The 25,173-nt window shown below is 40.4% G+C and overlaps 1 protein-coding gene across 3 annotated transcripts in view; it reads left to right on the top strand.

Annotated features, from left to right (window-relative positions):
* Positions 1–310: 310 nt before the first annotated feature.
* The window catches only part of TPX2 (TPX2 microtubule nucleation factor), a 45,344-nt gene continuing 20,481 nt past the window's right edge, over positions 311–25,173 (top strand). For 2 of the 3 annotated variants that reach the window (XM_037043813.1, XM_037043814.1), the window contains exons 1-8: positions 311–401; positions 2,697–2,784; positions 12,402–12,519; positions 14,468–14,587; positions 18,992–19,118; positions 22,671–22,799; positions 23,661–23,783; positions 24,899–25,020. In XM_037043813.1, coding sequence (XP_036899708.1) covers positions 12,411–12,519; positions 14,468–14,587; positions 18,992–19,118; positions 22,671–22,799; positions 23,661–23,783; positions 24,899–25,020 — 730 coding nt within the window. In that variant the 5' untranslated portion in view covers positions 311–401; positions 2,697–2,784; positions 12,402–12,410. The remainder of the gene's footprint in view (positions 402–2,696; positions 2,785–12,401; positions 12,520–14,467; positions 14,588–18,991; positions 19,119–22,670; positions 22,800–23,660; positions 23,784–24,898; positions 25,021–25,173) is intronic. The other variant, XM_037043815.1, reaches the window with a different exon arrangement.

Below are 25,173 nucleotides of genomic sequence, written 5' to 3' on the forward strand. Positions count from 1 at the left end.
TTTTTTTTTTTCCGCAAAAGTTCTGGGGAGGTCTAGGATCGACGTTATTCTGTTACCAAAACCGACTCTCCATCTCTTCAGTCGGTACCACCTTTCCAAAATAGTTTGGAGCCGAGCATTCTGGGCTTTGTAGTAAATTCCTAATTAGAGAGGTTCCAATGGGCTCACGCAGTCACCTGAGACTACGTTTCCCAGAGGCCTTCGGGGCAGGCTGTTTGCCAGTTTACCATCATGACTTCCGGCGTTTTGCCATCTCTAGAGCCAATCGGAAGACTGGGATCTCTGGGTCCAGGCAGTCTGATTGGTGCATTCGACTGGAGAGCCTGGGTTCAAATTTTCAACGGTACTCCATGAATCCCGCGGCGTTCCTGCGGGTGCTTCGCCGTTGCAGCTGAGTCCAGGTGAGCCAAGGGGAGAAAAGGGGAGCAGCTGGAGCGCGGGAATGCCTTTTCCTAATTTTCGAGCGGCTGGAGGTTGCCTCCAAATTTCCAGCCGGTCCGCGCGTCTCTAGGCCCGGGCTTCTGAAGCTTTTGTTGGGCTCCGTCCTGGCCCGGGCGGAGTGGGAGCCGGGCTTCCTGACACCCTTGATTTCGTTACAGGATTTTCCCGAGAAGTCTGTCCGCGCCCAGTCTGCTGGGCTGTATCTGGAGGTAGAGGTGGGGGCCGGCCGTGGGAAGTAGGCGGAAGGAGTTGCGAGAGGCTGTAGGGGCTATTAGTAATGGTAGCAGTTGTTATTAACAATGCACACATGAAATAAACATTTACTGGGGTAAACACTCTGTGTGCGCTTTCTCAGTTAATTTTCACATCAAGGCAATGAAGTAGGTGCTGTTCTTAGCCCCACTTGGTAGAGAAGGAAACTGAGGCCCACAATCTAAATTTAAAGAAATGGGTGACACGGTATCTTCGCCCTCAAGAATGGTTGCATTTGGTGAAGGGAAACATGGTCACAACTACATTTCAGATGTTAAATTCCCCCGGTCGAAACACCCCTATATCCCCCGTGATTTGGGAGTTGCGTTGTTGAGTGTGTCAGCTCAGTATGAAGTTGTCACTGCTGGGATCAAAATGAGTGTAGCTGCCAGCTCACTTAGCTAATTAATTGACTTTTGAAGGACCACTGTATGTTCAAGTTGGTGTTCGATAATGTAGTTCTGTCATATGTGGTGTACTTACTCAAAGGGTCTTCTGGTATGCTTGAGGGCAAAAGATGGATTCCAGTGGACAAGTGACAACCAGATCAAATTAAAATGGCATCTGAGTGCTCTGCTGTTTTGTATTGTAAATGCCCTGGCAATTGAAAGGTGAGGAAGATCAATGAAGCTTAAATGTAGACAAGCGTGTCTTTGTGAAGCAGGTGGGACCCGAACTGGCTCTTGATAAACGAAGTTTGTGAGACAGCAACTAGAACAGTCTTGGTACATAGTCATCACCCACTTAATGTCTATTGAGTTGACTAGGCAGGAGGGCATTATGTAAATTGACTACAAAATTGCAAGTATGAAAAAATGGACTTAATTCAGCTAGGATGGTGAATTTGTTTAAACTCTGAAATCATATGAATAAAATACGGTTACTTTGGCCAACCTTGTGTTGAGTTGCTGGAGAAGAAAGGAGGAGGAGAGATTCAAATGCGCCTTGGCAAACTTAATTTTCTTTGCCTTGGGTACAGGTAGAAAGCAGAATGGATGAGAGGGAGATCCAACAGCAGTTCTGTGAACAGATCTGTGTTCGAGACAAGGATGTAGATAGAGATCAGCGGCCCAAGGTTGGTTGTGAGAAAGTTGTAGATAACTGGGAGGGGTTCTCTTTTTATCTGTCTGCATAGAGAAGCTTAATTAGGGAGAATTTAAAGATTAGTGAGATAGCCCTCCCTGTTAGTGGGGGAATAGGATGGGGAAAAAGTACAGGGAATAAGTAGCATAAATGGTAGGTAGAAAATAGACAGGGGAAGGTTAATAGTAGTATGGGAAATGTAGAAGCCAAACAGCTTATATGTACAGCCCATGGACATGAACTAAAGGTGGGGAATGTGGGTGGGAGGGGGTGTGCAGGGCAGAGGGAAATAAAAGGGGGAAAATGGGACAACCGTAATAGCATAATCAATAAAATATATTAAAAAGTAAAGATTAGTGAGAAAGGTAAAAGTTGTATGTAGGAGCTTACTTTGGAAAATTTAAAAAAATGTTATTTCTACTTTTTGAAATAAAGTGGTAAATGTTTTTTCATATTTTAAGTGTGCCAACTATTTGTCTTGTTTGAATAGGACAGAAGTACAGGTTACTATTCCAAAATTGCAGGCTTTGGAGAGGGTTCTATAAAATGGGGGAGTGGGTCACATGAGGGACACCAGGAGACAGCAAATGTACCCTAAAAATTTTTAAGAACACTTTTACATTGATGAAACAACATCAATGTAAAAGTTGTGCATTCTTTCTGAGGAATGACTTCACTGGGTAAAATACCACAGTAGAACCATACAGTAACGGAATACTACATAACCATTAAAATTACTTTCTATAAAATGCTGTTGAGTTTGGCATTTGGGGATCTCTACAACTTAGACCTTAGCCCTCAGAACGCTCTCTGGTTTTGAAAGTGGGTCTCCTTGGTGTTATAGCTCCTTCCTGTTCTCTGTGAACCTTTTTTACTATAGAGAATTTGAACCTGTGTTATCATCTTTCTGTTTCTTCCAGGTTACTGAAAGACTTGCTAGACTTAAGATTTCAAAAGAAAGGTGAGAGTACATTGCAACTTTGATTGGACTGACAGATTAAACCACAGGTAAGGTTGTGTCCATGGTGAGTTATATTAAAAAAGAACAAGGGAAGCATCAATATATTAGCCTCAAACGTGTTTAAATATGTTTAATCTATCTTAATGAAGTAATGTGTTTTGGAACAAAATTTAATATTGGGAAAGCAAAAGAAAACAATATAACCCATTATCCCACTTCTCATAAACTATGGGTAACATTTTGATAGGTTTCTTTCCAGTGTTTTTTTGTGCCTATATTTGGTTTCAAAAAATCATGCACTTGAAAATCTTCATTTTTTTCCCTGCTTAATAGGGTATGAACATTTTTTCTTGCCATGAAAATTTTGTAGAAGGTAATTTTAATGGTTATGTAGTATTCCGTTACTGTATGGTTCTACTGTGGTATTTTACCCAGTGGAGTCATTCCTCAGAAAGAATGCACATTTTTAAAACTTTGGTACATAACACCAAATTGACTACTGGGAAAATTATGCTGATTGACATACCCACTGACAATGTACAATGTATTCACACTGGCACAAATTTATATATTAAAAATATGTAATACATTTGCATTGTGCAAAAATCACAATAATGTAAAAAGACTTAAAGTAGTTAAAGATTTTATTTATTTATTTTTAGAGAGAGGGAGAGAAGCATCAATATGTGGTTACCTCTCATGCACCCTCCTACTGGGTACCTGGCCCACAACCCAGGCATGTGCCCTGACTGGGAGTTGAACCAGCTGTACTTTGGTTTGCAGCTTGGCACTCAGTCCACTGAGCCACACCAGCCAGGGCAGTGATCACTTCTTTAGGTTCTTGGGGGTTTGTGTGTATATTTCCCAAACCACTTGAAGGTTATATATCTTTACAAGTGAGTGAAATTGGATGAGGATTGTAACCTGCAGCCCCACTGTCCACCCTTACAAACTCTTTCAGCTTCTCACTCTTGGAACATCAGAAACACTTGGATATTCTACAAAGATTTTCTGTTAGTATCCTACAAAGATCTGTGACATTATTTGGTGTAGAGGTAAATGGCATCATTGATTTCTATCCAGATCCTGTTAGTTGTATAAGTGGGTTATGGTGCAGGGGTGTCCAACCTTTTCACGTTTCTGTGCCACACTGGAAGAAGAGTTGCCTTGGCCACGCATTAAATACGTTGTGACACATAATGACAAATCTCATAATGTTTTAAGTAAATTTACAATTTTGTGTTGGGCCGAATTCACAGCCATCCTGAGCTGTACGCAGTCCTCGGGCCGCAGGATGGACACTCCCGGACAGAGTCTGTGAATAAATTAAATAAAGCAGAACTGAATAATTCTTCCAAGAGAGTATAGGGAATTTACAAGTTTGAGAGAGAAATCATAGAAAAATATATTTGCTTGAGGTTTCTGGACAGTGATGAATTAAAACAAGTGTCCTGTGCTGACTTCTGAGTGCTTGGACAGAGGGATTGTCATTGGATTTTAAATTGACCCAGTTTCGGAAGCTTCATAGATCTGTTTCTGTAAACAGATCCAATTTCAACACAGAAGGTGAAATGTGGAAACTTAAATGTGGAAACACAAAGTCCATTAACATCCTTCAGACTTGCTTTTTGATTTAGATTAACAGTTAAGATTGCATGCTGGATTATGTTGCCATTTACTGACTCCTGCTGATCTCTGTACAAAAGAAATGTAGGTGTTTTCTCCCTGGGTAAGATGAAAATAACTCAACTCTATTTAACTTGTGGTATTGTAACACGATCTCTTATCCCTTGTGAAAGTAGGAGAGGGTGTCCCTGGGGAAATGGCATTGCCTGGGATGGGACCATCGTCACTAAGACTTCTAACGGAGTCTTGGGTTGCTCTGTTTACTCTGTGACATTACCAGTTGTTTCACTCATGATTCTTTTCCTGCAGTAGAAATAGGCGGGACACGGTTTTAAAGCTGGATAGCGAGGTTCTCAGTTGAGAGTATCTATCACACCGAAGTCTTTGTTTTGCTTAGGAGCTGCTAGTCCGTTACTTCAGCTTTGCTTAGAATGCCCCCTCTTTTGCCATTTCCCCCCACCTGCACCTTTTGATTTATAGAGCTTGTCAAAGCTAGTTATTTTTGGTTTGAGAGTGAAGAGAGACAGGAGGTGATAGAGGTTCATTTCAGATGACTGTGGGAACAGGTTACGTTGTTGCTTTTGCAGTCTTCCTCGATTGTACGCTTTAACCCCATTAGATTCCTCTTTCCATTTACCTCCTCCCCTAGAAAAGTCAACTGTCATCCTTAGCCTATAGAACTCGGGGGCTCAGCTCTGTATCACCTTTACCAGAAGCCTGCTCTGACCCTTCTTCACTCTACCTCTTGTCTGCACTTCCATAGTTTATCCTTAGTTGCCCTGGGTTCATACCCCACTATAGCAAGGGTCATAATCGTATCCTCCGTCCAACTGTGAGTTCCTTAAGGGAAGGGATTTTGTATATCCTTTCAGTGTTTGTTTTTTTGGGGGAGATGATCTCCTTTGATTAACAAAAGTAAACTATATGATATGATGGATGACACTTAACACTCAGTTTTTAAAAGGAAGCTAACTAGTTCATAACATGGGAGAGGCTTTTTTCTCATGTCTGTTGTAGGTTTATTGGTCCGAAAGAGCTATTTATTCACGTATGTTTCTACATTTGCAGGAATCTGAAGCTATGGTGTATTTAGGTAATTTTGAAATGTAATGCTGACTTTTGAAATGTGATACTGATTCTCTTTCTCTTGCTTGGCAGCTTAATTTGTTTGGGGGAATACGGTTGACTCATGTGGTGTTTTTTTTTTTAAGTGAGACCTGTTGACAGAAATTCAGTCTTGATTAAGGGGTGCAGGAAGGTATCCAGTTCCCACCATGCATGAGGCTCTCTCATTTGTTTATTTATTTATTTCTCTCTCTCTCTCTCTCTCTCTTTTTTTTTTTTTAGGCTCTCTCATTTAAAGTTAGCTTTGGCCCTGGCCTACTCCATTTTCCACCAGGCCTTGTGTTCTTTAATTTTTGAAGGTTTTACATCTTATGGAAGAGGCAGTGCAGTGAAACTGGCATGACTCCGAGGTTACTTTTGGCTTTGTTCATGGCTCGAGCTGTCTATCCCGTTACTGAGGAATGCCGAACTTCTCCGGGGCTGTGCGTTTACTTATTTGTTCCCCTCTTTTGGGGGTGGGGGGTGATCTCCTGAGTTGGCCATGTTGTACCAAGAGAGAGCTCAAAAGAAGCTTTTTGTAAAGGACATCATGTTAAAAACAGTATTTTTGGTTTTAAAATAACAGCTAAATAAAGATTAGGTGTCTTTAGGTTTGAGCCCCTTGACTGATAACCCCCACCAACTGCGTGCAGTTGGAGACCTCTGAGGCCATCCCTCCTTCTGGTGTTTGAGTAACCTCTTTATAGTGTCTTTCTTTCTAGAATATCCAGTGAGAGGTTCAGGCTCACCTAACATAGGGCAAAAACTTTATGTACAAGAGCACAAACTTAGAAAAAGAAATTAAGAGGCAATGTTTTACTTTATGGGAAGATCCAGCTCAGAGCTTTTCTGATATATTTAGAGTAGGATTTTTAATTTCTCAGTGTTCTTGATGAACAACTTGTCAGGGATGCTCAATTTTTGTGAAGAGCAGAGTTTTATTTTTATTTTTTGGGCCTAACAGATCAGTAAAATTTGGTTCATGACCTCATTTTTTGAAGGAATATTTGTGGGAAACTCTGCATGTTATGGTGATTCCGGATTTTGGAGCCCCACGGACCCGGTGTTAAGACAGCCCTGCTGCACTGGTGGCAATTATAGTGGCTTAACTTCCCTGAACCGGTTCCCTTGTTTGAAAAATGGTGATGTCTGTCTTTTACATTGTTAGTTCATTTTAAGTGAGATGATTTGTGTGAAGTGCATGGTAAGGTGCCTGGCCTATTCGTAGACAGTGTTTAGAATTTATTGTTACTTGTAAATGGGTTTGTCTCTGGCTTCTTAACATTTGATATTGATCTATACAAATATCTATTTTTAAGTAAAAATGAGAGGCAGTAGATGGTGCAGTGGGTAAAGACATACTTTTAGGGCCTGTCTGGGCTCGAATCCTGGCTCTGCTACTTCTTAGCTGTGTTGTGACCGAACAAACAGTAAATAACGCTGCGTCCCTCAGTTTCCGCTTCTGTAAAACAAAGGTGTAACAGCACCTACTTCCTAGGGGAATTGTGAGGGTTTAGTGACTTAATGGAAAACGTTGCCCACGGTGCCTGGCCTGTTGTAAGCACTCAGTAATTAGTAGTTACTATTTTTCACTTTTCTTTTCAAGTTTATAAACCTTTTTATTCAGCCAATACCTAGGAACATTTTATCTTTATACAAAAACATTACAAAAGAAAGAGGATGTATAACAATGGACATGTGAGAGTTGGTAGCCTATTTATAGACTGTACAAATGGGCAGCATTTTTTCCAGAAATCAAGAGTTTTAACAGTTATTGCTGGATTTAAGAATATTTATAAAAATTTCAGAAAGCCCTATAAACATAGATTTAGGGGTATTTATTATACTTCTTAACCAGTTCTTTAAGCTGAAAAGGTATGCATTAATATAATAAAACATATTCAGAGAGTATAAAGTTCACATAATAAAAAGATTTCTTCTGACTCAGAACTCCTAGCTCTCTTCCCAGAGAAAAATATTGTTGACATCTTTGTGTCTCCTTCCATAGTAGACTGTGTATGTACAAGGGTACATATATGTACACATCACCCTTTTCTCTCTTGTTAACATGAATGGGAACGTGCACTTCTGCATTTTGCTTTTCTCATTTAATAGCTCGGAGCTCATTCTGCACATACAACCACATATGAAAAGTTACTTAATATTTTATTACATATATGTTTGTGCCATAATTCATTCAACAAATCTCTTATTGTTGGAATTTGGGTTTTCAGTTTTTTGGCTTTTATGCACAATTCTATAGTGAACTTTCTTATACTTTTATATATGTGTAAATACATATCTGTAAGACAAATTTTTATGTTTGGAAAGATCTCGCAAAAAGAAAAATGCAAGTAGCCTCCAAAGAGGCTGGCAGTGTAGATCCGTAACTAAAAGAAAGAAAGAGTCTGAGGGGTTACATTTGATTACTCTCCAGGTGGTTTTCAGCAGCAGCTTTGGTGGAATCATGATTCTTAGGAGGCTAAGTGGGGTTGCTGCAAATTACATTCCTGCCTCTTCCCTCCCCCAGCTGTAGTTGTCTTCATTACATCCCTGCCTGGGAAGTGTTCCCAGTGACCTGGGTTAGGCATTAAGATCATGGGAATCCAGGATTTTCCCATGTCTTCCAGCATGTTTGTTCACAAGAACAGGAGAACTTCCTCCTTGTAGAAGGGGAATTTTAACTACTGTCAGTCACTGGGGAATCTTTCAGTAAGGGTCCTTTGAATAGAAATTTGGTCAAGGAGAGGAAAGGTATCAATAAGTCAAAAGCAGTGATAATATTTTATGGTTGTATGTATTCATAGCATTCAAAATATCTCCTAATTTGTTTATGGGAAGTAGGAAGGCAGAAAGGTAGAGTGACTTGCCTGTTGCCACACACATCTAGTAAATACCAGAGGCAGGGCGAGAATTCTGGACTTCTGTATTTGTTGGGATTCTTTTTAGCTATAAGTGACAGAAAATGTAACTGCAGTGGCTTATACAGGAATAGTATTACTGTCTGGAGGTAGGTGGCTGCTGATACTTGATCATCAGTGATCACTCGCTCAGTGATGTCAGGGTCAGTGTCTGCTCTTAGCCATCCACTCCTGCGTAGTGGGGGCTACTATACTTGTAGCCATTGTAACTGCCGTCAAGGCAAGAAGGAAGGTGAAAGGAAAGGGTAGGGACAGGCACTGCAGCTGTATCAGGAATGTAAGAGTTTTCCTATGAATCCCACAGCAGATTTATAGTTTTCTCTTTGGCCAGAACTGCCCTGTGGCTACTCCCAAGCTTGGAAGGTCGCAGTCAAGGAGGTGACTTCCATTATAGTGTGCTTCCTACTGTTTTGATGATGTTCAATGAAAAATATTTAACAATGGCTTGACTTAAGCTATGTTAATATCTAATTCCCTTTATACTTAAAGTTCATACTATAGAATTTAAATATTGTGTACTGTCTTATTTATTGAGAATATAGGACTTTGGCTACTGTCTAGACTTAAATCCCTTGGTGTCTGAGACCAGATCTACTTTTTGTATGAGACTTGGGGTTTCGTCCTTGAGTATTAGTGAGAAAGGAGCTGCAGTATCATCAGGACTGCATCTTAGGGCCCTTCGCAAGTGTCTGAGTGGATCGCTAAGAAATAGCTTATTGAGTTAAGTTGAATACTGAAAGTAGAAATGAGGGACAGTGAAAATATTAGAATGAGGATATAAAGAATTATCTATTTAGTGCAAAAGACTATGGAGAGTAGATCTACTTGGGAATAAATACGTCACTACTTTCTATGAAAATAGAAACCTTAACTACATTAATGCGCTTCTGTAATTCACAGGGTGCGAAGGACAATATGGAAAGAACGTGCTGAATGAAGTCAGGATCCTCAGTTCTAGATCTAATTCTGCTTTTATGTAACTGTGCAATATTGGGCAAGTCATTTATTTATTTATACTTTATTTAGTTATTTTTAGAGAGAGGGGAAGGGAGGGAGAGGAAAGAGGGAGAGAAACATTGATCAGTTGCCTCTTGCACACCCCCAACCTGGCACCTGGCCTGAAACCCAGGCATGTGCCCTGAATGGGAATTGAACCAGCGACCTTTCAGTTTGCAGGACAATAGCCAACTCACTGAGCCATGCCAGTTAGGGTTTGGGCAAGTCAGTTAATCTCTCTTACCTTCAGCTTCCTCTTTTGGGGCTGGGATGGTAATTACTGCTTTACAGGGTTGTCCAGAGTATTAGGAATAATATGTATTTAGTATTTCATGGTACCTGCCACACCTAAGTGCCTTTGGTAACTGTTTTTACCATCATCATTAGTATTATTGCCGAGTGATCTTGGAGGACCCCTTTTGCATCTACTAATCCTTATCTATAAACTGCAAAAGCTATTTGTTGTCTAAGATCCCTCCCAATTCCAAAATGTCGTGTTTCTACACTAAGTTCCTCAGCCAGGGCATTATTTAAAGGTATCTGTGGAGTTCTGATTACATAGGGAGACCACGGGAAGATGACGTTCTTTAGTCTGTAGATTGATGTCACTATGTAAGCCAAACAGCTCAGAACAAATGTGTCTGAGGAACTGAAGTAGCTTCTGAATTATCCCAGGCCACTGAGAGAAGCTAATGAAATGCTGGCCAAACCACTGAGCAGCAATGAAGTCGGGTGTAAGGACTCTTACGATTTCTCTCAGTGTATAGTAGTGGTATAATGTGGAGAAAATGAACACTGAGGGCCATTAGTGCCTAGAATTGGTGACCGTTTGGGGAGCTGGCACACCTTTCTGGTAATGTAAGTGGACATCACTCTTCTGAGGAACATTTTCACAGTATATATCAAGAGCCAGCAAGTCCATCTTTAAGAAATTTTTAAAATATATTTATTTATTTTTCGAGGGAGGATAAAGGAGGGAGAAAATGAAGAAGAGAAACATTAATATGTGGTTGCTTCTCACACACCCCCAACTGGGGATCTGGCCCACACCCCAGGCACATGCCCTGACTGGCAGTCAAACTGGTGACCCTTTGATTCACAGGCTGGCGTTCAATCCACTGAGCCACACCAGCCAGGGCCATCTTAAGAAATTACTTTAAGGGAAGAATTGTGATTGTGTACCGAAATTCAGCTCCAAGGATATTTTTCTAGTAGTATCTTTAAAGTGAAAATAGCGGGAAAAGCCTAAATGTAGGGGATAAGTAAACCAGTATAGTCATCCATTGATGATATACTGACATTTATTGGCATAGAAATATGTAAACATATACAAATGTCAAGTGATCCCATTTTTTTAAAGTTTGTATATATGGAGTGGGGGAGAGAGGCTGGACTAGTGTGACATTGTAGATTTTTTAAAAATCTATAAATTTTTTGTGGTCTAATTTTTTAATGAGCATGTATTTTTTTATAACATTAAGTAAGGGCTTAAAGAAAGATACTTAATTTGACAAATGTGTATGCAAGTGATTACTGGTCTTCCCTTCTAAGATACAGACTGCCTTAAGTACGTGTTGTTCCCTAGGTGAGGACAAATGGCTCATTGGGTTCATAGGAAATTTTTTGCCAGTGAGTGTGGCCTTTAGGCTATTTTTCAGTCTACTTCCAGCTCTTTTTCAACCATACAGGCTGAAGTGGGGGCTGACTTTAAACCTGCGCAGGTTTCCGTAGCGCAGTGTGTAGAATTGGTACACAGGACGGGCCCATGTCTTTGACTTCTTTCTTGTACTTAATCTACATGTCATACCTGTTTTACACACACACACACACACACACACTTAAAATCTTTTTCTTCATGCTCAGGAACAATATTTTTATGAAAATAAGGGAAGAAAACCTATACTTGGCAAAACTGTATTGAGCTCTTACTAAGATACTAGGCACCTTGATGGACTAGGTATACACAAATGAGTAAAATCCACTCTTCTTTTTTAAATTAAATTCTTTTTTTTTAAAGATTTATTTATTTATATTTAGAGGGGAAAGGAAAGAGAGAGGAAGAGAAACATCAATGTATGGTTGCCTCTCATGAGTCCCCTGCTGGGAACTGGCCTGCAACCTGGGCATGTGCCCTGCCTGGGAATCGAACCTCGATTGTGTGGTTCGCAGGCCCGAGCTCAATCCACTGAGCAACACCAGCCAGGGCTCCACTCTTCTTTTTTAAAAACTAATCATCCTGGTTTTTTTTTGTTACTGTTGTTGTTTTTAGATCTTATTTATTTATTTCTAGAGAGAGGGGAAAGGAAGGAGAAAGAGAGGGAGAGAAACACTGATGTGAGAGGGAAATACTGATCTGTTGCCTCTTGCACACGCCCCATCTGGGGATGGAGCCTGCAACCCAGGCATGTGCCCTGACCAGGAATCAAACCATGACCTTTCACTTTGTGGGACAATGCCCAGCCAAATGAGCCTCACCAGTCAGGGCCAGTATCCATTCTTGTCTTCGGGAGCTTAATAGTCTGCTAGGAGAGACACTTGCATAGTTAACTAATATAAAGTTGGATGGTAAACAAAGCTCTCTGGCTTTGGAGGGGCAGTAGTTCTGTGTGATAGGTAGAAATGGGGAAACAGTTTATAGAGAGTTGAATTGGACTTTGACTGATAGGATTTTGGTTGGAGGGTATAAAATTTAATAGTGTTTTTCAGAAATTAGGGTGTTTGCAACAGAGAGTAAATCAGATGAGAGAACGGTAGATTGAGGGGAAAACAGAATAATGAATGTAGAACATCTAGCCCAGTGCCTGGCATGTGCGGTAAGTACTCAAACTTCGCCTCTTTCTAATCCCACCATATTTACCTCAAGGAGTATCTGCAAGTTACCAGAAAGAATGGTTAGCTCAGTTTGATTGAAAAGTGAGGCAGGTGCCGTCAAGTTGCTGAACCATTTCTTTACTTAGAAGGTGAACTGTTGAGAAAAGTGACACTAATATTGGAAAAACTTGCTCTTTTGTGCCAAGGTGGGGACAATGTCGCAGGTTAAAGCCTCTTCTTACTCCTACGATGCTCCCACGGACTTCATCAATTTTACTTCTTTGGATGATGAGGAAGACACCCAAAACATAGATTCCTGGTTTGGTACGTGTCTGCTTTCTCTGGCCGTTTTAAGGGTTAGTGGCTTGCTTTGTTCTGAAGTGCCCAGTATTTTGGGAATGGACTATCGATGTAAGTCAATGTTATTTTGTAGTTAAGAATGACAAATATTTAAACTTTAGGAACAGATGGGGAAATCCAGAAATCCATATTTCCTTAAAATACAATGATGGCAGCCACATACAAATTTGCTCCACTTGTCCTTGGGCATAGAGTATGTTACTACGAGAATATGACAGTGATTCAATCCACACACTTCCTCAGATTTCCCATCTCACTCGTGCTCGTCTTCATCTGTATGTGTTAAGTCCTCTGTGATTTCACCACCTGTGGAGGTTCACGTGTCTCCCGCCACAGCCAAGATGGTGAACAGTTCTCACCTCACAAGGAGCCCTGTGTTGTCCTTTTATAACTACACTCCCCTTACACTGGCTAAACCCTCCCCAGTTCATTTTTTAAAGAAGATTTTATTTACTTATTTTTAGAGAAAGGGGTGGGGAGGGAGAAAGAAGGAGAGAAATGTCAATGTGTGAGAGATGGATCAGTCACCTTGCACATACCCACTGGGGACCTGGCCTGCAACCCAGGCAGGTGTTCTGACTGGGGATCAAACTGGTGACCTTTCAGTTTGCCGACAGGTACTCGATCCACTGAGCTGCACCAGCCAGGGCCCCAATTAACTTTTAAATGGATGGATTATGCTACTCAGAGCCTGGGCCCTAAACAGAGGTAGAGTTACCTGATGTTGGGTCATGCGATACGGCGCAAACCCGACAGCAGGCCAACAATAAATAAGAATAGTTATGTTGTTACTTTACTTTGGAATAATATGTGAGACAAATGAGTGATATGCCTGGATAGTAGGTGCTGGGGCCCCTTCATTTAATTCTTTCTCATGTCCTTTTTACTCCTTATTAAGATAAATCAGTATCGATAGAGGACAAAAATGATTCCATTGCAGCTGTACTTAGCACGGATAATGCAGAGTCCAAATGTGTGAGGGCACATGCCCTTCTCTTGGGAAAGGACTTTAGTGGGGGGTCCTGAGAAGAGAGGTCTCTTGGAAGTGGTGTGGGAGGAAGGTGGACGAGTGACCGGCTGCCCTGCAGGGGTCTTCCCTTGCCCTTGCTCCACGGAAACCCTGAGGGAGTGGTTGGGTTGTGTGCAGTCTTTTCCTAAGTTTTTCTTTAACACAAAAAAGAACTATTAATATACCAAAACTATTAAATACTCTCTGAAAGAAAAAAAGTAAGCCCACTGTTTTTTCAAATGCACCTCAGTGCTAATATATTAGTTTGTAACTTCTTCCAAATAATCACATTTTTACACAGTTGCAATCAGTGTTACATGTACTTTGCTATTGCTGAGGCTCACCATGGTCCTGACACTTCAGTCCATCAGTAGACTGTTGGCAGACAGGCGTTTCATTGCCTTATGCTGACTTTTGGGCACGCAGAACCTAAGGTAAAATTTCTGCATAGAGCCCAGGTCTGGTCCTCCCTCAGAAACCCCATCACCATTCCAGCTGAAGAAGAACCTCAGCTCAGACCCTCAGATGGCCCTGTGATCCCAGCAGAGCTTGGTGGTTACAGTGCTCTTTCGAAGGAGCACGATGTGCATGGGTGGTGGATAAGGCCGGTTCATGCTTGTGCAGTCCTAAATGTGCATGGAGCAAAGACAAGGAGCTGTTCACAGTGCAGAGTCTGCGCTTCTTCATTGTGATACGTTGTTCAGTGTTGCCAGTGTTTCAGTGATAGTTTTCAGTCTCTATCTCTGAGGTATAATGTGTCTTTTTTTTTTAATCACCAGAACTTTGCTTTGTACTTGCCAGATGAGTTAGAAGTGTATTGGTAAGGGCGTTAGGCCCCATTGTAAGTGCGTGGTACTGACTTATTTTACTTGTTTAGATGCTGACACTCTCACCTTTTCACAGAGGAGAAGGCCAATTTGGAGATTCAGTTTCCCGGGAAGAATGGGACGGGGCTTTTTCCAGACAAAACTCCTTTGAGAAAGGCAAATCCTCAGCAAGCTGTTGTCACACCTTTGAGACCAGGTAAGAGAGAACATAGGAAAAAGTTCCTTGGCAGAATGGTGGGGCAGTGTGTTAGGAGCCCGAGGGATCCGGGGGAATTACTAAATGCTGCATCCCTTGGTTAGTTACTGGTGAAATGGGCTAATTCATTCATTTCATGGTGAACGGGGAAGTGGATGATGTGCTACACTTTTAAAATAATTTCTTAACATAGAATCTGATTGATAGATACATAACTATCTTCTTTTTACTAAAGATTTAACATAACATGGGCCTGGCTGGGAGATAAATCAGTAGGAGGAAAGAATGTACTGCTTTATATTATCTAAGAATTCTGTGAGTCATGTGTCTGATTTCAAAAGATAATTGACATTTAAACTGGTGGTTACTAAATCTGTAGAATATTGTTTATTTGATCAGAGGTCATAAATTCTTGAAAATAATTTTTTGAAGGCATAGCTTTATTTAGATATAGTTTACATATGTAATTCACCTACTTAAAGTGTACATTTCATTGTTTCTTGCAGTATGTTCATAGAGTAGTGTGCGGCCATCACTACGATCAGTTTATCGTTGACTTTTTTACTATTGTTTTTCTGTTTTCTGTTTTATAGATTTCCATTCTGACCTTATTATTTCCCTTCTATGAGTTCAATATGCTCTTCTTTCTTTGGTTTCTTCAGGTGCCAGCTGAAGTCATTGATTTGAGATTTTCTTTTTTAATGTGTTTGCTATTGTAAATTTCCCCCCAAATACTCCTTTAGTGCAGCAATTTCAACCTGTTTTTATCTCATGGCCCAATAAACTAATATTACAAAAATTCTATGGCACACCAGAAAATAATTTTGGTTGATTTACCAAAAGGAAAAAAAAAGTAATTACCTATCCTTTTTGTTCCAAAATGAATTTTTAAGTCAGGTGCCTATTCTTGTATAAAAGGATTTCTGGTACCAAGAATTAACCAATCGGACCCAACCTTATCACGTGACATGACCAATAAAATGCAACTTTATATTTATGGTTCAAGATGGGGCATCACAATGGATGGCTGTTGTTGTGTTGTTGACTGTTGTGTTTTGAATTAGTCAATCTAAGGGAAAAGAGATCAGGGCCTAAATCAGTCAGGAATTGCATGCTTTAAAAATTCTTACAGCACATGATTGAAAAGCTTAAGTGGCATCCCACAAATTTGATGTGTTGTGTTTTCATTTTCATTCCATTCAAAATACTTAAAAAATTGTTTTTATTTATTTATCTTTAGAGGGGAAGGAAAGGAGAGAGGGAGAGAAATATCAATGTGTGGTTGCCTCTCTCGCTTCCCCCGCTGGGAACTGGCCTGCAACCCAGGCATGTGCCCTGACTGGGAATCGAACCGTGATCCTTTGGTTCACAGGCCTGCGCTCAATCCACTGAGTTACACTAGCCAGGGTTTCAAATTACTTTTTAATTTACCTTTTGTTATTTTCTTTGACTCATTTTTTTAAAAAAATTGATATGTAATTGACATTGTATAAGTTTCAGTATAACTTGATTTGATACATTTATATACTATTGCAATGTGATGAACAACCCACCAATCTTACTCAGATTTCTCATTTCACTTGTACTCATTTTTTTTTAAGATTTTATTTATTTGTCTTTAGAGAGGAAGGAAAGGAGAGAAGGAGAGAAATATCAATGTATGGTTGCTTCTTGTGAGTCCCCTGCTGGGAACTGGCCTGCGACCCAGGCATGTGGCCTGACTAGGAATCGAACCGCGATCGTGTGGTTCACAGGCCCGCGCTCAATCCACTGAGTTACACCAGCCAGGCCTGTACTCATTTTTTTTTAAATAGCAGAATGAGAGAGCAGATTTATTAAGTGATAGTACACTCCACAGAACATGGGAGTGAGCCAACTCTGAGCAGTGATTGACCCTCAGTGGCTGGAGGGATTCTGTTTTTTCCCCCTTTTAAATTATATTTTATTGCTTATGCTATTACAGTTGTCCTGATTTTTACCTCTTAGCTCCCCCTCTCCACCTAGCACCCCCCACTACCTCAGGTAGTCCCCCCACTTTGTTCATGTCCATGAGTCATGTGTGTAGGTTCTTTGGCTTCTCCATTTCCTGTACTGTACTTTACATCCCCGTGGCTATTCTGTAACTATCTATTTATACTTCTAAATCCCCTCACTTCTTCACCCAATCCCCCAAACCCCCTCTCATCTGGCAACCATCAAAATGCTCTCTATCCATGATTCTGTCTCTGTGCTTCTTGTTTGTTTAGTTTGTTTTCTTAGATTCAACTGTTGATATGTATTTTTTGCCATTTTATTGTTCATGGCCTTGATCTTTTTCTTAAATAAGTCCCTTTAACGTTTCATATAATAATGGTTTGGTAATGGTGAATTCCTTTAGTTTTTTTCTTGTCTGGGAAGCTCTTTATCTGCTCTTTGATTCTAAATGATAGCTTTGCCTGGTAGAGCAATCTTGGCCTTAGGTTTCTGCTTTTCATGACTTTGAATGTGTCTTGCCACTCCCTTCTAGTCTGCAAGTTTCTTCTGAGAAATCAGTTAACAGTCTTTTGGGTACCCCCTCCCCGCCCCCACTGTAGGTACTAACTTCTTTTCTCTTGCTGCTTTTAAGATTCTCTTTCTCTTTAACCTTTGGCATTTTAATTATGATGTGTCTTGGAGTGGGCCTCTTTGCGTCCATCTGCTATGGGACTCTCTGTGTTTCCTGGACTTACATGTCTGTTTTCCTTCACCAAATTAGGGACGTTTTATTTCAGCATTTTTTCAAATAGATTTCCGATTTCTTGCTCTTTCTCTTCTTCTGGCACATCTTTTTAAAATTTAATATAATCATCTCTTCCTTTTAATTAGGATAAGTGTCTCTGTTGTAGCCTTGACATAGGCTACATGCTATCGTTTTTTTTGTTTCTTTGTCTTTTTCTTCCCCCTCAAAAACTTCTTTCGAGAATGAGTCAAATGATATTTTCTGGAATAAATAATGCATGAAATGTATTTTCGTGGCCTTTTCTCCCCTGTCATATAGTTGGAGTTTCTTTTTTAAAAAAAATATTTATTCATTTTTATTTAGACAGAGGGGAAGAAAGGGAGAAAGAGAGACCACACTGGCCAGGGCAGAGTTTTCTTCTTTTATCGAGGCTCAGTTCATTAGCTGTACTATCAAATGCTGTTATTCCCATGAAGTCTTTACTTGATTATTCCTTCCTTAGTATTCTCACAGCACTTTTTTTTCTCTTTCTGTTTCATATGGCTGTGGTAACATCATAATATTTAGTGATAAAATATCTTATTCCCCTTCCCACCCTTATACCCGTCCCTATTCTCAATTGCTACATCTTTTAATTCTCACTGTTATAAACTGTGGCTGTACCCATACTGCATGATGATATGGTTATATCAGCAGTATTTACATTGTTATGAGTCTGTAACTATATTCCATGAGAGGTCAGTTAGTGGGATGTACAGCTGCATCCCTTCTCGGTTCTCCTGTTTCTCCTCAGTTCCGCTGGTAGGACCTTTGGGCCACATGGAGATGGTCCTGGTACCAGGGTCAGGTCGATTCACTTTAAGCTTCATCGGTTACTTACATTTTTGTCATATTGGACAGTCGTCCTTGGAAGTTATAACTGTTTTTAGGGGGGGAGGATTTTTTTTGTATCTTCTCAATATCTTTGCCGACTTATTCCCTGGGTAGTCTGTCTCTTCCTTGAATTCTTTTATTTGTCCTTCACTTTGCTGGACTGTACATCCTCTGGGAGCGTCCCAGGATTAGGTGCAGGAGACGAGAACATTGAGTTCTCTCGTGTCTGAAAATGTCACTGTTCCACCTTCAGATACGATGGAAAGTTTGACTTAATATAGAATGGTAAAGTAAAAACCACTTTTAACTGCTCTGAAGGCATTGTTTGTTTTTTATTTTCTGTCCTGTTGCTGATAAGGAATTCAGCTTATCATATTTTCCTTGCATCTTAGGTGGTTTCTTTTTCTCTGGGAGAGCTTTTAAAGTTTTATCTTTCGGGGATGTTTTTTTCTGAGGTGGTGCCTTAGGCTAGCAAGTAGGCAGGACCCTGGATACTTTCTTTCTGCTTCAACCAAAGTAGCTTTTATAAATTGGTCGTCTGTGGAACGTTTCACTAGAAATAAAGGTTTTTCTGCTTAGGAGGGCTGTATGTATATGCACACACACATAAAAGTTTCGATCTAGAATTCTGTATTAGGTCATATGTATAGGTTGTAAAGTAGGTTTACAGTTGCGAGTACGTGAAACAGTTTGTTCTCGTGTTTTTATTTGTTAATTATTGTATTACTTTCCATACAAACAACTATAAACCTACTTTTGCCCCATCCTGTATATCTTATTTCTAACTGATTTTCTTGAGATTTGAGTGCTGCCTTGTTTTTACTCTCCTGCAGCTGACAACACTTATTACAAAGAATCAGAAAAAGAGAATCTGGTGCAACAGTCCATTCCCTCAAGTGCTTGTTCTTCCCTGAAGGTCAAGGGAACCAACTCAAGAAATACTCCATCCCAGGCTCAGAGGTAAGTTTCGGGGTCAAGGTGGTGGTAATATTAATGATGTTCAATGAATGCTTACTGGACAGAGCATCTACTAGGTGTCCTGTATTGTTTTAGACTTTTTATGTTGCCTTATTTCATCTTCATAACATTTATGAGTTGTATAAGGGCTGGAAATAGTGAGTTGCTTGTCCAAGGTAAAAACTATTTCAGAGCCAGATTCAAGCTGGTTGGTTTGGTTCCAAAGCCCTTGCTATTTGCACTGTCAATGTGGGCTGCAATTTTACATTTTTTTTACAATTTTTAAAATTTTTACAATTTTACGTTTTTTACCTTTTACAATTGTAAAATTTTTACAATTTTACGTTTTTATGGCTGTTTGACAGATTTTTTGTACCTTGTTGTAAATAAACTTTATAAGGGCAAGTATCGTGTATCCCTAGTGCTTAACAGTGCCTGGCCGGAGCCAAAGCTGAAGAAATATTTTATGAATGAAAAAAATGGATGGATGGGTAGGTTACCCCGCAGTCTCGCACCAGCAATCTCACACCTTTCGCCGTTAGTGATTGCCACCCACCCAGAGTTTAAAGTGCGGGAGTGTTTATTGCTTTATACTTTGACATCACCTAGACTATCCTCAAGGAAGAGCAGTGACAGAATATTTATAATGTTATTGCTCAGAAGTAATGAAATTGCCCCTTGCAGAGCTGTATGCTGGCATAAGAGTATCACTTTTGAGGGTGGTATCACACACTTACACTAATCTTTTCTGGTAAAGAGGCCCATTTGAATCAAAGAATTCTATGAAATCCCTACCAGCCTGGTGTCTGTCACAGGAGTTTTTAGAGACGTGGCTGATTCTGTGGTCCCCGTTCCATGTTTAGATTGTGAGGTGGGGCACGTGGAAAAGAGACCCAGCGTCCCACAGATTCCTGCAGAACCCAGGAAAGCAGTGTTAGTGCCGTGGCTTCTCTGTGTTGCCTATGTATATGGTTGCTAAAATTGTCCCTCATCCGGACTGAATTCCAGAAAGCTTTCTGGAGATGATGGTGTGGCAAGAACATAGTTGCCGTCAGAGTCAGAAGACCTGAATTTTTTTTAAGTCAGTTACCCTCTACTATTGAGAAACCTCAGTTTACTGAGAGTGCAAAGGAGCTAATTGTAAGAAAGGTCCAAATAAGATAACATGTGACAGTGCTTTGTAAATTACAGTGTTATGAAAATGTATGAGGGGCAAAACATTGGTGCTGTTATCTCAGATCTCAGATCTGTCGTGGTCCCGAGATGCCCAGTCTAGAAAGGAGCAGCAGGCAGAATAGGACGGTATAGGCAGTCATATAAATTCTCTACTATTTTATTTTCACATGGTGCAGATGGATAGGCTGAAAGATGGCCAAGACTCTTTTGACACAGAAATTACGAGTCAACAAGACCTTAGTCTGTACTAATAATTTTCCATGGACGTGTTGCTTTATCACAATAGTGAGACCAGTGAAATTAAACAGAAACTCACTTTCCCATGTATGGAAATGATATATGAGAAAGTATTGCAGACCTGTGGGGAAAGTTTTTTTTTTTGAATGTCCCTTCATTAAATACTTGGACAATGGCTATCCAAACAGAACAAAATGAAACTTGGCCTCTACCTCACTCCATATAAAACAGTCAGTTGTAGGTAGGTTGTAGATCTAAATGTGAAAGCTAAAATTCATACAAGGAAATACAGGAGAGCCCTGTCTGGTGGTCTTCAGTGGATTGAGCACTAGCATGCAAACTGAAAGGTCGCTGGTTCGATTCCCGCCCAGGGCACATGCTTGGGTTGTGGGCCAGGTCCCTGGTGCAGGGTGTCCAGAGGTGCAAGGGGTACACTGATGTTTCCCTTGCACATCGATATTTCTCTCCCTCCCTTCTCCCTTCCTTCCCCTCTCTCTAAAAATAAATAAAACATTTAAAGAAAGGAAAGAAAATACAGGAGAGTATAGTTAGGACCTTAGAATAGGGAAAGATTTTTTTAGTAGAATACACACAGAAAGGCGGGAGTTGATGTATTTGAGCACCTTTATCTAGTCAAATGATAATATAAAGAGAGTAAAAAGCCAACTTCTATAGTAGAAAAAGATATTTGTAACAGATAAAACCTACAAAGGGCTCATATTTATAGTATATAAAGGCTTCCTACTAATCACTTGGAAGAGGATTAACAACCAACAGACCGACAACTGTCAGAGGAGAGGGGACAGGAGATTGGATGAAAGAGGGGAAAGGAAGGGAAGGGGGGACATCTGTGATAGGCTCAATAATAAAGATTAAAAAAAGATGTATAGGATTGACAACCCATAGAGAATAAGGAAGAGACTCGAACTACTAGCACTTATGAAGGAAGGTAATCAAATGGCCAATAAACATGAAAAGTCTCTCAGTCTCAACTGTTAATCAGGGAAAAGCAAATTAAAACCACAAGGAAGTTCTACTACGTAGCAACTAATATGGCTAAAATTAAACCACCTGATTATACCTAGTATTCAGGAGGATGTAGAGGGAGGCAGAAGAGACTGACAAACTTGCACAAATCAGTACGAGCACTTAGGAAAACAACTTCAGTTGTTTTAACCAGTGTGCCATGACCCAGCAATCCTAGGACTTAGCATCCCCAACAGCAGCGTGCGTACATATGCACCAAGAGACGAGGGCATCAGCATTGGGCTGGACACTCAGCAGTACGTTCCTGCAGTGAATGCGGTGTTGGGAACAGTGAACCAAAGCTGCGTGAATCAGTCTGGATTGAATCTCACAAAGTAAAGTAAAAATCTCAGTGAAGTAAACCCAACGGAATAAAATACTTGCAGTAGTTTGATTATATTATAAAGATTTATTTTTGTTTCTTTCCTAACTAATGTACCATATTTATGGGATGCACCCTTATGTGGTAAAATGGTTAAAACAAAAAGTAACAATTACTGTAACAAGTCAAGAAGGCAGCTGCCTTCTTGTGTTCACGTGTACAGCTGCTGCCTGTGTTCTGTTTCTTAGACCAGAAGGTCTAAGGAACGGACCTAAGGTCTAAGGTCTAATGTGATTTCGTTTTGTAATGTAACGTAATTTTTGTGTGGTGCACTTTTTGGTGTGTGTTATATTTTAACAAAAAAGAGGGATGTGGCTAAAAGAAAAATGAGGAAATGTCAGTTTCTAGAAGATCTGATCTCTAATTTCAATTCTGACAGCACTTAGCTGTGTCACAGGGTTGGTCAAGTCACCCCATCTCTTTTGACTTATTTTAACTTATAAAAGAAGGGAATTCTACTAGGTGATTGATGGCCTTTGGCTTAGAAAAGAATGTTAGCTTTATTGAGGTCTGGTTTGCAAACACCAATGCATTTAAGTACCAATATTTTCTGATGAGATTTCAAAAACTATCAGTAAGATAAGAAGAGGTTAGATTTTTAGAGTGGAAATAATATCACTAAACTTTTCATAGCCCTTTGTCGTGTGACATACATTCACATTTTTGAAGAACATTTACATATCTGTAGTAGACATACTTATTTCAGATAAATTTTGTCCATTCCTCTACCACAGAAGATCTGTTAGACTCTCTGCTCGGAAGAATTTGGCCCAGAAAGAAAAACACCATGTAAAAACGACAGCTAAGAGATGTTCTAACCCTGGAATCACCAGTGAAACTCCACCCTCCAAAAGAATGAGAGTGTAAGTCGCCACCGTGCCTGTCCGCTGGCGTAGATTTTACCCCCATCTGCCCCCATGGTTAGAGTCAGCAGAATATATGGTGCTCTTACCCTTATCAGTCAGGAATGTACTTTATCTGTTCGGCTTGAGAGGGTTACGGAATAGTTATTTATTTGCTTCGCAGAGGTTTGCTGTTGGCCTCGGTTCAGCAGCTGAACGATGCTGGGCAGCATCTCTGTGTCGTGGCGTTTAGTTCTCGCTTGTTGCTGGAGGTGGCTGCTCTGTATTTCTTAGCTTCCTCCTGTGCTTCTTGCCCTCCTGCCACAAGAGAGCTGCTATATCTCCAGATATCACACCCATGTTGGAGAGAAAAAGAAGGCAAAGGAAGAGGGGCGGCACCCGTATTGCCAAAGTGAAATATTTTCCAGAAACCCTTGTCATATCTCAGTTGTCCGGCTGTGTCCTGGGTCCCTCCTCATTGCGGTAGAGCTTGTTGCCCAAGTACAGTACTTTTGCCTCCGTGCATTTTTGCCCTAAACAAAACTGGGGTTTTACTGAGAACAAAGACAATGGCACACATGCTGGGAAGGCAGCTGTCTGCCCTTGGTGTGTTCGATGACGAGCCGTTGGAATCAGTCCCGCCCTCCTGCACCATCACCAAACCACTGTCACCCCGACTGTTACTGGTGTTCTTCAGCTTACCCACTGTAGCCAGTGGTGTGTGTGCCCTGACGGTTCTGGTGGAAGAATCCTGTGCTTGAAGCATGTTTGCTTTCCTGAAGAGTGAGAAAGCTGAAGTCATGCGGTAGGTCTGGGGAGTAGGCTAGAGCAGGCTATGCTTTGGGGAATTAAGAGGATATTTTTTGTTCTTTTGAACTCAAGCTCTAACAATAAGAAGAAGCCAGAAGAGGAAGATAGTGCTCATCAAGATACGTCTGGCAAGAATGAGTCGTCCCCAGAGAAAGCCAAGGGCAGACACACTGTGCCTTGTATACCGCCCGTGAGGTATGTGTGCTTCTTTCCTGAACTTGCGCATTCGAGTCAGTGGCGCACAGTTACACGTGGGTGCGTCTGTGGTCCGTTTGCTGTGGGTGGGACTTGAGAAAGGCCTAAGGCTGTAATCACGGTGAGGTGAATTGTTTTGTATCCTGGTGGTTGCCCAAGTCTTAAACATGGAAAAAAAATACTATTAAAGCAAATAAAAATAAATACAAAAGGAAAAAGTAAAGGTTCTTACTACCTAAATCAAATGTTTGTATTTTGCCAAGCTCCCTTCTGGTCTTTGTTCACAACCAGTATATAAATATCCTTTGGATTTGCTTTAGTCACTCACCGTGAAACTTAGATTTTTTTTCTGTACTGCTATAAAATCTTCACATTTATTAATTTTTGATAGATTATTAATACCCTTTCAATGATATTTAAACATTGTTGAAAAGCAGTTTCCAGTTTTTTGCTGTTGTGAACGTCAGCGAACATCGTCACAGGCAGAACCTTTTCTTCCGGGTAGTCTCGTGGCAAAGGGTGTGACTAGTTTCATGGCTGTTGATGTTCATTGCCAACTTTCTTTCTGAACAGATGTATGAATTTACAGTGCTATTAGCCTTGAATATTTTTATTTCCTTGTCTCATCTGCATTTCATTTTTTACTTTAAAAAATGTTCCCCATTTAATTGACATGTTGTTGATGCATCCAGTTATTTTAATTTGTATTTGCTTGGTTGCTGACAACGTGTTACTGTTATGTAACGTCTTTTCCATATTTCCTCTTGGGTGAATTGTCCATTTCCTTTTCTGTTTATCTATAAGTGGGCTTGGTGACATTCTCGTTACTAAGAATGGCTGTGCTAACTGGAACTTATACTGTGTGTTGAGTGCGTCAGAAACATCTGGTTAATAGTCCCAAATATTCTGTGAAGATGAGTATATATGTAGGTTATCTAATTAAATGTCTATTAGGTAATGCTTTTTGTTTGGTTGACTATTTTATCTCAGGTTTAAAATCTAACCTATATAATGCCTTTAGTTATATAGGCATTATATAATTTAAGGCATTTAATTAGTTTGAACCATTGAGCTGCTTTCTCCTCTCTTAACTCCTTTATTGATCTGCCCTTTAGGCAGAAGATTCTGAAAAGTACTGAGGAGCAAGAGTTGGAGAAGAGCATGAAAATGCAGCAGGAGGTGATGGAGATGCGGAAAAAGAATGAAGAATTCAAGAAATTTGCTCTCGCAGGAGCAGGTCAGCTTGGCTCTGGTTGAGTCTGGTTTATGAGGGGCGCTTCTCATAAACCGTGGCGGGTGTTTTGAAGTCTCTATAGCAAAAAAGGTTTTCTTGGTCAGGTGTTGGCGTGAAATAACGTGTTTATTCAGAGGGCTGGTCACGGGCTCCATT

The sequence above is a fragment of the Sturnira hondurensis genome, unplaced genomic scaffold (genome assembly GCF_014824575.4).
Source record: "Sturnira hondurensis isolate 20B ecotype Veracruz unplaced genomic scaffold, ASM1482457v3 Scaffold0004136, whole genome shotgun sequence".
In the NCBI taxonomy this organism is placed as follows: domain Eukaryota; kingdom Metazoa; phylum Chordata; class Mammalia; order Chiroptera; family Phyllostomidae; genus Sturnira; species Sturnira hondurensis.